The 16,616-nt window shown below is 46.9% G+C and overlaps 1 protein-coding gene across 1 annotated transcript in view; it reads left to right on the plus strand.

Moving 5' to 3' along the window:
- Positions 1–2,478: 2,478 nt before the first annotated feature.
- Positions 2,479–16,616, plus strand: part of LOC119814402 (cytochrome b5) — a 32,432-nt gene continuing 18,294 nt past the window's right edge. The window contains exon 1 of the mRNA XM_038330089.1: positions 2,479–2,721. Coding sequence (XP_038186017.1) covers positions 2,593–2,721 — 129 coding nt within the window. The 5' untranslated portion in view covers positions 2,479–2,592. The remainder of the gene's footprint in view (positions 2,722–16,616) is intronic.

Raw genomic sequence — 16,616 nt, forward strand, 5'->3', positions numbered from 1 at the left:
AAAAGTTTAAGTTATAAGAGCTAATGGGACAAGCCTAAGCTATTGACTGAGCTTCCATAATGAATATGTCTCCATGTCATGATTTGGGAGCTGGTTGATGGGACAGAAAAGCTGCCTACAAACAGGAGGACTCATTCTACCTGATCTCAGGAATTATTCCATAGTTACTGTTGTCAAGACGGTATCATACTGGTAGAAGCATAGACATATGGATCAGGGGAAAAGAGTATAAAATTCAGAATTAAATCCACTAACTAATTTTGATAAATAAGCCAAAAATATTTACTAAGGACAGGCTATGGCAGGAGTTAGGGACATGTCCCTAATCATTTGGCCCTGGCATAGTGGTTGTTTCAAGATGAAACCTTACCTTTCCAACACCAGGAGTAAAAACAGCCCTGCTCACTAAGTATTGATGAGGGCAGCCATTCACCCACACAGATAAGTTCTTCCCATGACCTTTGCCTTCCTCTAGCACTTACCTTCATCCTGTCTATCTCCTGACGACCTCCCTTGAATTTACTAGCATAGCTCAGAGGTCCGTCATTTCCTCACGAGTTGATTGTTCTTTATCTAAAACGTATAAAAGCATCGTGCTTTGATTGTATTTTTAACATTTGTCTCTCGTGAAGATCTCCATGTGCACATACAGTTATCGCTACTTCTGTGCTTCCTCTTGCTATCCAGCTCCTGTATTTGGTTGTTAGGTACAGCTAACCAATCCACACACGAATTACTGTAGGGTATGCACAGGGTATTTTTGACTCCGTTCCTTTTCCTTTCAAGTGTTCTCAACAAATAATGCTTGAGGAATTTGATACAAGGAAAAGAAACTCCAGTGTAAGTCTTACTGTACACAAAGAAAGGGAGCTTGGAATGCATTGCAATTGGGACATAGTGGGGGTGTTCTGTAGTCCATGCTACTCAAAAATCAGACAGAAAGACCTCTTAAGAGAGGATTTTGAAGCCAGTGTAGGCTATACAGTAAGCTCCCAGCCAGACTGGACCACATAGTAAGACACTGTCTTAGAAAACAGCAAAACAAACACAAAGAACCAAGCAAAAATGGGATGTCTTCAGAATTAAAACTGTTTGCTATGTAGCCCGAGCTGGCTTCAGACCCATTGTCCTCTGTCTCCACTGAGTCAGGGTATGCAGGTGTGTGCTGCCTTTTTTTTGTATTGCATAGTTACATTATTATATTGCCAGGCGAGGGATACAGAGAGCCTTTCGTTACATATTTGAAACTTCTCATGATGCTAAAAACTCCACTGAACTTCTTGGAAATTGTTCCTACTTTATATTTTAGTTGGTTAATGTAAAATAAAATCCACACATGTTGTATGTGAATTAAACAGATAGCTATCCTAATACAAATAATTTACCCTAGAAATACTTCTGAGTTACAATCGGAAATGTTTCCTTTTGGTTAAAATAAAGAAACAAGGAGAATAGTTTGAGTACTTTCCAGTGCTTTCTTCCCAGTGAGTAGGTCTTCCTGGAGAAGGTAAAGGGGAAGGAACTTCCCTCTAAGCACCTACTGTGTTCAGGACCTTCCTGATTCCCCCTGAAATCACAGATGTGGACAATCACTAATGTTATTTATTTATATTTATTTTTGGAGTTCATTACCATTGTTGAAAAGACTTAAATAAACCACTAAGGTTAAGAGTCTTTGTGCCCCCTCCCCCCGCTATCTTATATGGTATTTACTCCCTGTCAAAAGGGCAGGGAAGTGCCAGGCAGAGGTGTGTGGGGGGTACTTTTCACAGTGCACAGCTCGGTTCCTTATTTAGGACTTAAACTGACAACATTGTGGAGGGTAAGAGAAAGTCCTTGCCATTTCGGCGTGTCCTGGCACAGAAGCTGTTTCAGGTTACAGAAATTATTGTATGCTTCTAATTTTTATGTAGTAATTTCTTAGAGTCTTTGTTTGCCTGTTAGATGAGCGATCCCTAAGGTACCGGCCAAGTAAAATGCATGGCTTGTTATTTGGGGTCACATATTCGATTTGAGGGCTTAAGCTGTGACACTTGTGTAAGAGACTCTCTTTCATGTCTTCTTACAGACAGTCACTTTGTGGACTTGAACCACTGCAATTTTTGTTCTAAGTGATTATCAGGACGCAAGGCCGGTTTGAGTAGGAAACAGGCAAGGAGGTCAGGGCCTAAGGCTGGGGTTGGAGTTTGCCCCGGCCCTGCCGCTTCCTCTTCTGTTTGGTGCTTAGACCTCTGATCTTGCCTCATCATCACCCAGTGACCCCACCCGCTGCCTCCGCGCAGACTCAGAAAAGCCTCTCCCCCGTCATCCGCGCAGGCAGCGGGTGATTGTGAAGGGCATCTCTTGTAGCCAATCAATACCCGCATCCTGAGCTGAGGGGCGTGATTGGACCGAAGGAGGGCGTCGACCGAGGGCGGGAGCACCATACCGGCCAATCTCCGGAGGCTATGCGGTCCCGGAGGCGCCACCTCACGGTCCTGGGCACGGGTCCCGGTAAGGCTGGGAATGTCCCAGGCGGAGGCAACTCAGACTTGAGTAGCGCAGCACCCTGCACGGTTGAGTGGCAGGGCCCGGGAGGCTCACTGTTCCGAGATGGCCGGAGAGGCAAACAAAGATGTGAAGTACTACACCCTGGAAGAGATTCAGAAGCACAAAGACAGCAAGAGCACCTGGGTGATCTTGCACCACAAGGTGTACGATCTGACCAAGTTTCTGGAAGAGGTGAGCTGGGCACTCGCGCTCCAGTGGGGGCGCGGGAAGGGTGAGCCCGGGCTTTGGGTCTCCCCGGCGTGACCTGGGACCGATGTCTGAATAGGCGTTATCTGTGAGTACGCATTTGTTTGCGTACCTTTAGGAGGGCCCTCCAAGTCTGCACACTGTGTTCTCTTTTGAGCATGCTCACCTGCGTGTGCACACCTGCGTCTGTGCTCCTGAGCACCTTGGGTTTGCACACCTGGGCATGGCTCTGGGAGGTCGGGAAGCATCCTAGCGGTTTTGAGCCGTTTTTGCAAGCTGCTACGGGAGGAGTACTTCTGGGCCAGAGCTGGGTTCCTAAAGGTGTTCAGGAGGGTTCTGAATAAATGCTACCCACTTACTAGGAGAGGGCATAACCGCATAAGGATTTTAAACGATCCCCTTTTCTTTTTATTTCTTCTTGTGTTTGCATATAAGGCTCTCTCCTTGTAGAACAGAGATTTATGAGTGGACTTCTTATACCAGCCGGTTGGAGACCGCTGGTCTGAAGAGGTGTGGGTTTCCAGAGGGTTCGCTAGGGTCGGAAGTCTAGGAGGGGACACCCCCAGGGCCATTCTGAAGTCCAGACCTCTATGTTCACCAGTGTTCACTCAGCAGAGACTGATTGTTGACCACCTTACTGCAGTATGACTGATTGGTGGGCATCCGGAAGACTCCCTAGCCTGCCCTTTCAGCTAGCACTAGGGTAGGCAGGTAGGCAGGATGGTACAGCCAGAAAACTGGCGCTTCATCCTTAAGCTACTTCGGAAGTTTTAAATGGCTTAAAATAAATGGCTTAAATTTCCTTGGGCAGAGCTGGTCCCAAGGTTGTAGTTTTTGCTGCACTGCCCAGGTGTCATTTTGTAGTTTTTAATCTTTATTCCCTCCCGACGCACTTTTGCTTTGAGTCACAACACCACTTTTTACACCCCACTTATCCCAATTAAATAAGAATTCTGATTGATGGGGATGGTTTGCCTGTGTTTTGCATTGTTTTGGTTGTGGACTAGGCAAAAGGAGGCCCAGTTTTAGATTATAATTTAAATCAAGAGCCTTTTTTTGCATACAGTGTTAAACAAACACAGGGAAAACGTGCAAGTTTGGAGTTGATGTCTCCTAGTAAAATACTTGACTGTTAAGGATAAAATGGGGTTTCAATTTAGGTGGAAATAGAGTGCAATGTGGACTCAGATCTGCCTCCCTTCTGAGGAAATTTGCATCATGGCTTCTCAAACTCACATGCCTGCATGACATGAGGAGCCCATGTGCCTGACTCCTCACATGGAACTGTCCCTTTAGCCCCTTCCCATGCCATGATATCTGTAATCATACAATGTGCCTTTTGACTTCCTGTGTGCACGTGTGTGTGTGTGTGTGTGTGTGTGTGTGCGTGTAATAAAGTATAGCATTTGTACAAAAAAACATTGGGTTATTTTATACTATGAAGCAGTTTTAACTTGTCCTGCTGTCCTCTCAAACACAGTCTTTAGATCTCCATCCTGTTGACTTGTTAGGCTGCCTCTCTAGCTGTCCTAAGTACCCCTGTCCTAACAGTGACAACCAACACTGTCTCCAGATCCTGCCAAATGTCCCACAGACCATGCAGTTTCTCCTAGTGAATACATTGTGTATGACTTTTAAAAGTAGATGTTTGAAGTAGATAAACAAGGAAGAGATTATTAATTCCCATTCAAAGCTGTTTATTCTCTTGTTTTATTCTCATGAGGCAGGAAATGGGGGAGAGGATCCTACAGGTTTTCTGGGCCCAGCTGAAGGCCTAAGAGGCAGCCGCTGGGTTGGGAAACAAACTGGAAGCAAATCCTTTGTTCTCCCGAAGTTATCAACACCCTGTCTTTGAGAATTGCTTGGGAAGAACACTTCTTGAGCAATAGGAGCCAGTCAGCTAGGGAGATGATGAAGAGAGTTGAGTTTGGAAGATACAGAACGGTTGGGTCCTGTTGACCTGAGGGTTAGAGGAACCAAGGTACCTGCCTGCCTTTCTTAACCCCTGCTCTCACTGTGTATGAATGTTCTAGCATGTTGGAATGTTGCAGGAGCATTTCCTGTGACTTCTCAATATGTCTAGATTCTGCCAGGTGTCGACAGGTTTTTCCTCTTGACATCTTTGTAGCTTGCTTTTCCTACGTATGACTGCTTGTTTTTCACAGTGTCCTAATCATTGGCTTTCCACACCCAGGGTAGTGTTGCCCTTAGGTTCTCTGTGTGCATTGCATTGTGTGGTCCCTGCAGATGACTTCCTGTGTCTGTTTGGGTTGCAGCTTCTCACACATCTCCTTCAGCCCTCCTGCGAAGACATGCCGCCAGACAGCTTTTCTCCTTCCTAGGTCCCTCCAGCTTCAGTTATCTTTGTTAAGTCTATGCAGTTATCACAGGCTTTGGTTTAAAACAGAAATATTTTACAAGACCAGAGTGTCTGGCCGTCTGACCCACTTTCTTTGCCTTTCCCTCCCATTTGTCTACATTTCAAGGCCTCCGAACTTTCATGGGGCCTGTGAACTGAAGACATCTAGTCTATCCTTACTAATTTACAAATGAAAAGGGGGGGGCAGCCTCCTTACCTCCAAATGGACCTTTCTGTCACCTCGAGCTGTGTCTCCACAGCTCCAGATTCACCCCTCCATGCAGCCATGCTTCCCTGAGGTGGTTTTCTCCTTTTTTAAGAATCCCTCGTTTCTGTTGAAGAAGCGTGTGTTGTGATGTTGGGCGGCTCCTGCTCAGCTCTCTGCCTTCTTCTGTGCCTTAGACCCCTACATGTAAAGGGGAGACTGCCTGCCACTGCTGACACGGGAACCGAAGCATGAGTGGTGTAATGTGCATGCGTGTAATCTCAGCATTTCCAGAACTCAAGAGTCAGAGGCAGGAGAATGGCCAAGAGTGAAAGAGGCTAGCCTGGGCAACACTGACAGTCCGTCTCCAGAAACCAAAACGAGAAGAAAAAACAAAACAAAACCTACATACAAACAAACAGAACCCGTTGTTCGCTAACCACAAAGCAGGATGAGTGCTTGTGCTTTTGTCAGCTGCCGTCAGGGACAGACTTGGGTCTCCTCTTCGCAGTGTCATGTGTGGCTGAGGGCTTGAGGTGTTTCTAGGTAACATGTAAATCCAGAAGGTAATCTTGAAATAGGAGAGTATTTAGAAAAAATTATCTTTCTGGTCAAGAACACAGATTGAAGGTTACTTGTGCAATGTGACCTCTGTCTTGCTGAAATAATGTTTAGAGGTTCAAAGGATGGGTAGAAACCCAAGAGGGAGGGCAGGCCGATTGCAAAGGCAATCTAAACAGCCGCGGGTGTTTGCTTCCTAGCTGGTGCCTGCAACGGGATTATAAGTCTCATTACCTATATATTTTGAAACCCCCTCTTTTTTTTTTCTAGTTCCGACCCCTAGGTTTTTATTTTATTTTTGTGAAATTGAGTCTTGTCCTATCAGATCATGTTATTAACCAGGTTAATGATTACAGAAATTTGAGACATCATTATTTGAAATGAAAACAGGTGTTTAGGGCCAAAGAACAAGTTTGCATTTCCTCCTCCTGCGGTTGGGCCAGGTTTTAACAGGCTGTGGAAGGGAGGGAAGGAAGCATCCTGTGATCCTTTCCATCTGGGCAGCGTGGGTGTTGGTAATATAGATATCTTCTGGTCCTTGTCACAAGGAAAGTTGACCCTTCTCCCCATGGAACATTTCCTAGTGGCCCCCAGATGCCGCTGTTTCTAAACTGAGTCTTGAATATCCTTTGAAAGCATTCTGCCTTGCAGAAGCTCTTAGCTTCTGATGCGCTTTGGCTTTTGGGGGTCTTGATGAAATCTGTTGTCACATTTAAAGGAGCCCTCAGTCATGGCAGTGGCTTATGCATCCTGGGTAAACAGGCCGCAATGTGACCTCCTGCAAGGCCACCTGGGTATGCACCTAAGTGTCTTTTAGCTATTTCTACTGTTTTGGGGAGGTGTACATTTTCTGAAAATAGATTCCAGCTTTGTTCTAAAACAGTGAAAACCAAAACAACCCCACATCCCACTCGAGGCACCTAAATCTCGCTTTTTTGTCCTTGAGGTGATGAAAATTTTATAAGGAAGTAAAACAGGTTCTGCAGGCCAGTGGGGGTAAATCAGGGACTAGGTAAGATGCTAATCACCACTTACTATGGATATCTGTTATTCTAGAAGATTCCAGAACCCTGGGAGACAACCCACAGTACATGTGTCTTGTGTAATAGAATCTGAATAGCTCTGGTCCTCCTCCACTCATGCGAGCAGGTCGGGCTGTGGTGGCAAGGCTGGCTCTGGTCTTAGGACGTTGGGAAGAATAATATGCGCGAAAAGCGTGTAAAGAGGAGGTGTTCAGACATTTTTTTTTTTGTTATTGTTAATTGTGCTTGGAATTTGTTTTGTTTTTGTACTGAGGTTTGACCTCAGGGCCTTGAGTAGGCCAGACAAGCCACTAAGCTACGTCCCCACGCCTTGCTGTCTTGTTTTACTGTGGAGACAGGTCTTGCGCAGGTTGGCCTTTAACAGATGGTCCTCTCACTTCAGCCTCCTGAGTGCTGGGATGGCCAGTGGGGCCACCATACCCGTGTCACATGATTACATTTTGATTGCTGCCTACTTGCTTAATGGCAGAGTATTATAGCATGCTCAAGGCTGTGGATTTGATCCCTGGCACTTGAAAAAAAATTCCCTTATTTAAATTGTCATTCATTTTTGCTATGTGTCAGGACGAACATTAATTTAATTTATAATTAGTGATTATCGTGTTCACCAGAAAAAGAAACTATTCACACTACAAATATTCACCTGAAATACGATGTGCAAGAAGGAGAAGAAGAAAACCCAGAACTCCACTCCCCTCTGGTAGCCGCACACAAGCCCGCAGGATAGTCTTGTGTCAGTTCACACGTGCGAGCGCACACCTGCCCTCGTTCACTTTCAGGACCCACCTGAGCGCCCTCCTGGCTGCATCTCTATTATACTGGTAGATTTTAGCATCCCAGCCACCCCCTCTTACACACTGTGCGCTTACTCTACCTGTGGCTACCTCCTTAGGCTATAAATCCTTGCGATTAAAAAGTTGGGTGCTCTTTTACATTTGATAAGTACCCCTGGGGGTGCTCTGGCGGTGGTGGACCATGTGGTCACTCACAAGAGCTTGCATGCCAGAGGGATTTTTTTTTTTCCTCTGAGTCACTTAAGGTCTCTTAATAACCGAGAAACTTGCTTATGATTTATCCACATCTTCTAAGTTATGTGGGTGTATATTGTTATCAGAAAAACAAACAAACAGAAAGGTGCTTGGCACCTTTCACATGTAAATCTGTTAATATCGTAGTTTGAGTCACATACCCGTCTGTCCTATGGGAACAGTGGCCATCCGCACCTGCACTATTTATTCCGTGTCTTTGTGCGATGTGCAAGACCATTTGACAGGTGACCTGAGAAACAACAGGGACCTAAAACCATTCCCTCTCTTAAAAAGGTGCATTCTTGGTGTCCCCTGGGATGTAGTTTCCTCGGGAATGGACCCTTAAGTGTATTTATGAGCTGACTCCTGAGCTTCTTGCTGTTATCAGAGCCATGGGAATGGGTTGAAGATCGGGTGCACCAAGCTCTATGACAGGCGGCGTCCAGGACTTGGTCTTGGTGGCCTCTGGTCAGGAGGATCACAAAGACAAACTTAATTTTTTATACCCATGAAGTATATTCTAGTCAGGTGAGTGTCCAGACAGTGGGAGCCCAGGGAGACTCGGGAAGAAGGCAGGATATTCAAGGGAGCTGGAGGAGAAAGGATAAGATTGTGTTAGCATCCTCTAGGTCCACACTGTCTGGCTTGCTGGCTGGGGATGCAGCTGATTGAGCATTTGCAGGCTCCTTGGTACCAGAGTTCTCTCCTGCCTGCTGTTCTTTTGTTCATCAGGATTTGTACAGCTGTGGCCACCATAGGCTGGGACACAAAACACTTTCTGCCTGCACTCTGTCTTTTTACTATGCAAGTAAATGTCACTTATTAATTCCCTCCTCCCCAGGGGGTGATAAAAACTATAGCAGGGGACATTTACTGGACGTTTATTAACATTCATTGTGTAGTAGGCTATAATGCCGAGGACAGTTTGGTTCTAAAACCCTTGCTGGGGTTAAATAGCTCACTTGGTAAAGTGCTCAACCCACAAACATGATCTGAGTTAATCCCCAGGGCCTTTGTAAATGACCCAGGTGTGGTGGTGCAGACATGTAGTCCCAGCACTGAGGAGGCAGAGTTGGGGAGATTCCTGAACCTCACTGGCCAGCTAACTTACCCAACTTGGTTAACTCCAGGCGAGTAGGAGTCCCTGTGTCTAAAACCAAGGTAGACAGCATCTGAGGAACAGTCCCTGAGGTTAACCTTTGGCCTTCACACACGTGTGCGCACACGCATCCGTGTATGCATGCATGCATTCCCATGTGTGCTGCATCTACAAGCACAGGTGCGCGCATACAAACCAGACAAGAAACAAAACAGAACTTTACATTTGTGTTGTCAGTCACTAAAACAGACCTCCCACTGCATGGGGGGGGGGGGCAGCCTTCTCCTCTTAAAGGCAAAGGCACTCGGCTTAGAGAGTCTCCCAGCTGGCTCGGGCGTACAGCCCGCACTGCGCTACCAAACCTGAGGCCTATAGGGTTTGGAAGATAACCAGGGTAGTTTTCAGTGAGATCATATCCCGTGGTAGGAGTGCCCTTACTTGCTCTGAGGTTCCAAGGCAAGCTGTGAGACAGATGGAAGGAGGTGAAAGGACAGACTCCTGCCTTCCTTCTGTCCATGTAGCTTTCTAGAAGGGAAGGGAAGCAGCCATTCCGTTTCTCACAGGAGCTGTTCAAGTCTCGCCCAGTTGGTTCTTGGCATAGGGATCTTTGCCACTGGGCCGGCTTAACTATGAGTGATTTTTATCCAGAGAGGCGCAGTTCCCACATGTCAGGCTGTGTGAGGAGGCTGTGGAGGTTCTGGAGAAGGCTCCCTCAGTGACTGACTGCCTTTGGAAGACACACGTGAAGCCGCTGGGTGTGTCTGGCTGCCCTCCCGCTCCCTCCTCCTGTCTTCAGCTTTCTCCTGCCCTGTAGTCCTCTCCTGTGGGTCACGCCACCATGGGAGTGACTGGGACATCTGTGTCCCGGCTCATCGCTCAGCGGCTCTGGCGCCCTTGCATCTCCAGCCCATCTCACCTTGACCTCTGCAGCAGGCCTTTGGTTTTGTTCACTTGGTGGCACCATGAGCCTTCAGCTAGTTAACGCCTGCTAACGTTACACTAGGGAGTGCACTTTCCAGAAAACTAAGCTCCGTCTTGTGAAAGACTGTCACGTGACTGTCATGTGACTCCTTCCTGGTCCGTCCCATTGCATTTAGACTCAAATCCCATCTCTGCCCAATCTAATGGTGATGGGTCCCTGCCTGTGGCCCTCTTCCACTTCAGGTAGTGACACTGTCTCCTGTCCACCATGCCTTTGTTTTTCAAACCAGCTAGACTTGTTTCTGCCTGAAGCCTTTGTTCTTCTTTCCTCCCCACTTGTCCTCTGTTTCCCTGGTCAGCTCCACAGAGAGGACAGTTCTCTGTCTTACTTTCTGTTTCATGGTCCCTGGCATTTCTTTAGCTGCTGGGCTTTGTCTTCTAGATGGCAGACTGCGTGTGTGTCTGCTCGGTGCTGTCTGCCCCGGACACAGTAACTGCTCAGCATTAACCCTGGGGCGGAACAGGAGAGCCTTCTGTGGACCCCAGCTGCCAGCTCACGCTTCGCTGCTGTCGGGTTTCCCTCACCCACTTCCCACTTTGTGGTAGTGTCAGGATCTCTTCGTCATAGACACTTGGAATTCTGTCCTGAGGGATTTATCACTCAGCACTAACGGGACTTTGTTGTGGAAATCCGGATTATTATATAACCACAGAGCAGGGAGCAACACTTGAGTCAGATCCTGTGTTGTAAGACAGAGTGGGGTTCATTACACACAGAGCACATTCGGAGACGCTTCCCGGCTTCTTCCTGTCAAAGCCCATGCCGCCATGTTTCCTCTGGGTTCTGCTTTCTCACTTGGTGATGTGACGTTTCTTCCCCGCCCCCTGTTTCTATTCTGCATGAACAAGTTCCAGCGTCCGAGTCTCGCCCCCGGGCCATTCTCTTCCTTATTCAACATGGGGACCTCCATCCTAATAATTACATGCACACAGTGTCTCTGGACTGCTCTCCCCACTGTCTCCCCAGGATTTGTTCCCTTACATAGTGCAGCCTTTGAAAGTCCTGTTAAACCTATCTCCAACAACTCCCCGCTTCTCTCTGTTTCATCTGCTCCTTTCTCTTCAGCCACGACTGCTCCTCTCCTGGGTTCACGTCACCCGAAGGTCATGCAGTCATTTCCTGCTTGGCGTCCTGGATAGCACTCTCGCTTCCTCCTATCTCCGTGGTCACACCTTTGGCCTCCTTCTCTTCCTTTTCCGCCCGTCTCTGACCTGGGTACTGGAAACCCTAAGGCCAGAGGTTTTTGTTCTTCCCGGACCATTTTGTCCAGTGTCACAGCTTCTGGATTATCATATCCAGGCCAGAAAGACCCCTCTGCTGAGCACGGCTTCATGTATGGCGTTTTGTTTCATATCCCCACTTTGGTTTCTGGTAAGCTTCTCAAACCTAACATCTGAGAAACAGATACCTGGTTTTGTGTTCTAAAACTTCCATGTTTATCCTTGCCTGCCTTCCCCAGTCTTGAGTCTCTTACACCTCCTATTAAACTCACCAGAATGTTCTGTTGGCTTATCTTCATATGAAAGTTAGACTTGGGTTAGCTTTTCCTCTCTCTGCTGCAGTCACTGGGTGAATCCTCTGGCAGCTCATGCCTGGCCAGGTCTCCTGTGACCCTGAATTTGCTCACCACAGTAGATTGACATTTTAGAAGTAAAGCCAATTTATGTCCCTTTGTTCCATTTAATCCCTTTGTGGATAATTACTTTACCTAATTAAAAAAAAAACTCAGGGTGTTTCTACAGTATTCCGGAGAGCATGGTGCTGGCAGAGAGACACATATGTAGATCAGTGGAACAGAAATAGAAAAATCCAAAAATAGACTTGCACAGATATTTCTCACTGAATTTTTTACAAAAATATAAAGGCAGTTTTAGGGAGGAAGGGCAGTCTTCAGCAAGTGGTTCTGGATGACTGTATCGGTGGTCAAAAATAAATCCTGTTCTAAGCTTCACATTTTATGGATATTGGCTCAAAATGGATCACAGAAACTTTGTTTTTGAAGAGCTTAGATTTAGGCAGAGTGTTCTTAGCACGGTACTGAAAGTATGACCCATTCTAAAATCTTTGCCTGGGAAAAATATCCCTTGAAAATATCTATACAGTTCACTCCTTGGTCCTCTTCAAGTATTAGCCAGCTGCTACCCCAAGAAGGCCCCCACCTCTCCACCTAGGCCCCCAGCACTTCAGAGGCTAGGGCTGCTATGACTTCCTAATGCATTCCCGGGCAGCCTGAGCTACAGAATGAGATCTTCTCAAAACAATGGACGGACAAAGCCTGTCCTGACCAAATTAATCAAGCTGGAAGTCTATCTAGGTCCCTGAGTTTGTCCGTCCGTCCTCCCTCCCTCCCTTCCTTCTTTCATTTCTTTTTCTCTCTTAATCCTCTATGTCCTCAGTGCTAGAGATTCAATCATGGCCCGAGTCATGCTGGGCAATCAATCATTCTATCTCTGAATTACATCCCCAGCCTTGTATTTGTTTTACATGACCCCAAAACACTAATTTGCTTGCTTATTGTGTTGCATATCTGTTTCCTACTAAAGGATGCCCCCTGTGAACCCTGGAGCTCCTCGGTCTTATTCATAGGTCTCTCCTAATTCCTAGAATAGCCTTGCAAGGAGAAGGGACTCCGTATATATGTATTGACTGAGTGAATATAATCTTAAAAGTAAAAAAAAAAATAGAAGAACGTTCCTAGGAGTGGCTGTTGGATCAGACTGAGTAATTTCCTGGCAATTTTTAAATTTTTTCCTTACCCACCTGTGGATTTCAGCCCCATTTATTGTTTGTTTGTTTGTTTGTTTGTTTTTCGAGACAGGATTTCTCTGTGTAACAGCTCTGGCTATCCCTAAACTCGCTCTGTAGATCAGGCTGACCTCAAATTCAGAGATCTGCCTGCCTCTGCCCCTCAAATGCTGGAATTAAAGGCATGAGCCACCACCTCCCATCCTATTTGTTATTAACACTTAAGGAAGGGGCCCCGATGTTTTTGGTATGGAGGGGAAGCAGGGAGGAAGGAATGGTGCCACTGTCAGCCCTCTGGTGTCCATGAGGAGACTCACTCTGGATTTCAGGTAGACCAACAGCCCCTCTCAGGTCAGAGTCATCTGCCTCTGGGCCCCTGGTTTTGGTACCTTTACTAATCTTAATTGAAGTTGGGTGGTCAGTCAAGAAGTCCACTGTGACCACCCCAGCCTGATGGCATCTGTGCATGGTTCTGTCCCTGGGAAGCAGGCCTTGTCCCTAGCTTTTCTTCCCTCTACTTCAAAGTCATTGCATCAGAACTTGGGGCTTTGTGCCCTTGAGGACCCAGAATAATAGTTATGTCTTCACTTTCTTCACTTGCTTTATTTTATCTGTTGAGACAGGCTTAGTAATGGCAGACTGAAAATACTGGTCAGGGCATACTGACCAAGCTCAAAATCATCATTGACTCATGGAATATTTTAGTCCAAGCACTTACTGTTTTATTTCTAAAAAGTGAAGTTTTGTTTGCTTTTCTCAAGGAGGGAAAGCCACCAGCTATCTCCAGCTCCCAGCTGACCCCCGTGTTACATAGGTGCCCTCCTCGTAACTGACCTTAGAGAGTGAGGTCACTCTTTATGATGTTTCTGTGACCTCTTTGAGTGCATGCCTTAGTGGAATCGAGACACTAGGAGGTAGATAGACTCCCAGGTAGGTAGATTTTGTCTGAAGTAGGGACGTTGAGGAAGAAGCTGACCAATTTGGAGATTTGTCACCTTTGTTACCTAGCCAGGGCCTCTTTCCCTCTCTGTCTCCTCACCGGGGAGTCTGTCTACCTCCCAGTTTCTCAGAATCGTGGTAGCTGATTTAAGTTCATAATCTTGATGATGATGTGGTGGGGGTGGTAAGAATGGCCTTCTTTGGGCTTTGGTGCTAGAACTGGCTTTCAACGGTTTTAGGGAATGGGGTCATGGGATCTGCATTATTATTTGAACACTCTTAGGTGCCAGACTTCATACTGTTTTGCTGTTTAATTTTCTGCAGTTTGAGGGTCTATTGTAAGGTTTTAATAAATGATCATGGGAAGTGATATCCGCTTTGTTCTCTCTTCTTTCTCAATGTTTCCTCAACACACAAAACACGTAAGCAAACCATTAACCACTATATTTTTATACTTGTAAAATCCGGTTAAACCTTCAAGGGCAGCCTTGACCTAGAGAAGAGGCCACCAGAAAACATCTGGAGAGGTTGGAGGGAGGAGGACAAGTGCCCAGCAGATAAGCATTGCTTGTGGCGCAGAAACCATCCTGGACTTGGGTTGTGGAAGCGTCACTCATGGCAGTGGTGTCAGCCTGCGCGGGAACCTGCCTCCCGTTCTTCCTGGGATGATGGTAGAAACATCCCTCTTGGAGGCATGTGGAGACGGCTGTTCTCAGAACACTTCCCGGCCCGGCTGTCATTGGTGAAACGCAATTGTCACTGTTACTTGACACTGTTGTCTTTACTTTGTTTTCCCAGCTAAGAGAAGAATGCTGGGCGAGTTTTCCCAGGGAAAGGTGAGGCAGTGTCTGTTCACCCCATGAAGAGCTGTGGCAACAGGCCGGTGAAAGTCTTGTTGAACCGATGAATTTATTGGCATCACTTACAGGAATATGAGTGAAGGGGTTGCTTAACGGAGTTTGGGTGCCTGGGGCAGGGGCATCACCAGAAAAGCCCACCCAGCATGAATGAGGACTCTACCACCCCTTGCAGCCCTTAGGCAGGCTGTAGCTCAGAGCAATCTCTTCTCCTCAGCCGGTGTCACTCATCATGTGACCCCCATGGGGAGTGCCCTGTGAGTCTGTTAAGTTTCCTAAACCTCTTAGCATCCCCTTCCCCTCAAAGATGGGATGTTTTGATGCGGAAGAAACAGCTATCTACTGGACTCTGGCTGTTACTCAGGCCACGGTGCCTTCCCCTCTCCTCACAAGTCCTGTAGGCATCCTATTGTGACGGAGCTTGCTAGTCCTCCCCACATCTAACAGATGTCAGATCAGGTTTTGGGATCTCTCACCTGGAGGAGATTACATGAAAGTTGGTACCAAAGTACCTGGCTGTGGGCTTTTACTGAGAAACCTCCTCTATCTTCCGAAAAGTGTGAGAAGAGATTCCCACGTGTGCCACCCAGGGTCCTGGTTCCTCTCTACAGAGCCCCTCCCTCCTGTGCTGTCTCTAATGCTGGAGACCTGAACTCTCTGTAGGAGCTCTGCCATGCTGTGGTCTGCCTGACAGTTCATGCTGTTATCTACCTGACAGTCCATGCTGTTGTCTGCCTGACAGTCCATGCTGTTGTCTGGCTGACAGCTCGTGCTGTGGTCTGCCTAACAGTTCATGCTGTGGTCTGCTTGACAGTTCATGCTGTGGTCTGCCTGACAGTTCTTGCTGCTGATAGCTCTTCTAATAAACTCCTTGCTCCTCAATTTGTTTCAGTGTCCTATGGACCCTGCTCCCCAGTTTGAGACATTTCACTGCACAAGTGGAAAGGGCAGGGATTGAGAGCTACAAGCTGGCAGAGGAATGGGAAACTTTGGAGGATGGATGAATAGAGATAGATAGTAGACGGACAGACAGACGACAGACAGACAGACAGGAACGTTGAAGCATTGCTGTGACATGCAGGCATCTCAGGCAAACTCTCTGCGGCGGTTTTTTCTCCGTCCCTCTAGGTTAGTTCTGTCTGCAGAGAGGAGCCTGCACAGGAATCTCCCCCACGCTCTCCACTGTTACACGCAGCTGCTTGTTCCTCCGTGTCAGGTCCACCATGTTCTTCCCAGGCCTCTTTCATGTCTTGTTTCTTGGTCACACTCTCTTTCTCTGCTCTGTCTCTGCCCTCGCCGCAGTGGCTGTCGCTTAGTCCTTTGTCTGCACGGTCAGAGTCCTCAGAGACCCCCTCCTTGGCCTTTCCACCGCAGTCACGGGGTTGGAGTAGCGCTCATATGTCTGAGTGAGCGGGCAGGCTGTGTGTCAGCTGGGTGATTGCACAGGGGTCTTATGTGAGCGCCCAGCTAAGAGAAGTCGGATGCGCTCGAGCCAGCGTCAAAGCTTTGCCGTCTTAGAAAAACAGACCTCAGAAATGAAAGGAAACATCTAGTTGGACTGTCTTGTGATTTTAAATCTTACTGCTTTTTAAATTCTTTTGTATTTTTTATTTTAACTATTACAGATAATCTCTAATAAGTTTTTGCTTGTGATTTTGGGGGGGGCATTATTTTCTTTTTGTGGGTTTTTGTTTTGTCTTTTTGCTTTGTCATTGTTTTGGGAAATTTGTGTGTGTGCGCGCGTGTGCGCGTGCATGCGTGCGTGTGTGATGAAAGAGCCTGTTTCAAACTCCAGAACTGGTGGGCTTTTGGACCACATAGTTAGATTACGTGGCAAAGTGTATTTGTCCTTTGTAGTTTTTCACTTCGATGAAGCAAGCTGGGTGCAATCCTGACTGGATGTGATTTACAGTGCTGTGCAGTCTGCTCACCTTTGGGGCTCTGCCAGTCCTGCTTTCCAGTGCTTCTCACTTTTTTTTTCATAGGGGCCATTTTGTTGTCAGTTAAGAGCTCCTACATAAGAATGTGAGGGGTGTGTGTGTGCACATGTGTGCTTGTGTGT

The sequence above is a fragment of the Arvicola amphibius genome, chromosome 5 (assembly GCF_903992535.2).
Source record: "Arvicola amphibius chromosome 5, mArvAmp1.2, whole genome shotgun sequence".
In the NCBI taxonomy this organism is placed as follows: domain Eukaryota; kingdom Metazoa; phylum Chordata; class Mammalia; order Rodentia; family Cricetidae; genus Arvicola; species Arvicola amphibius.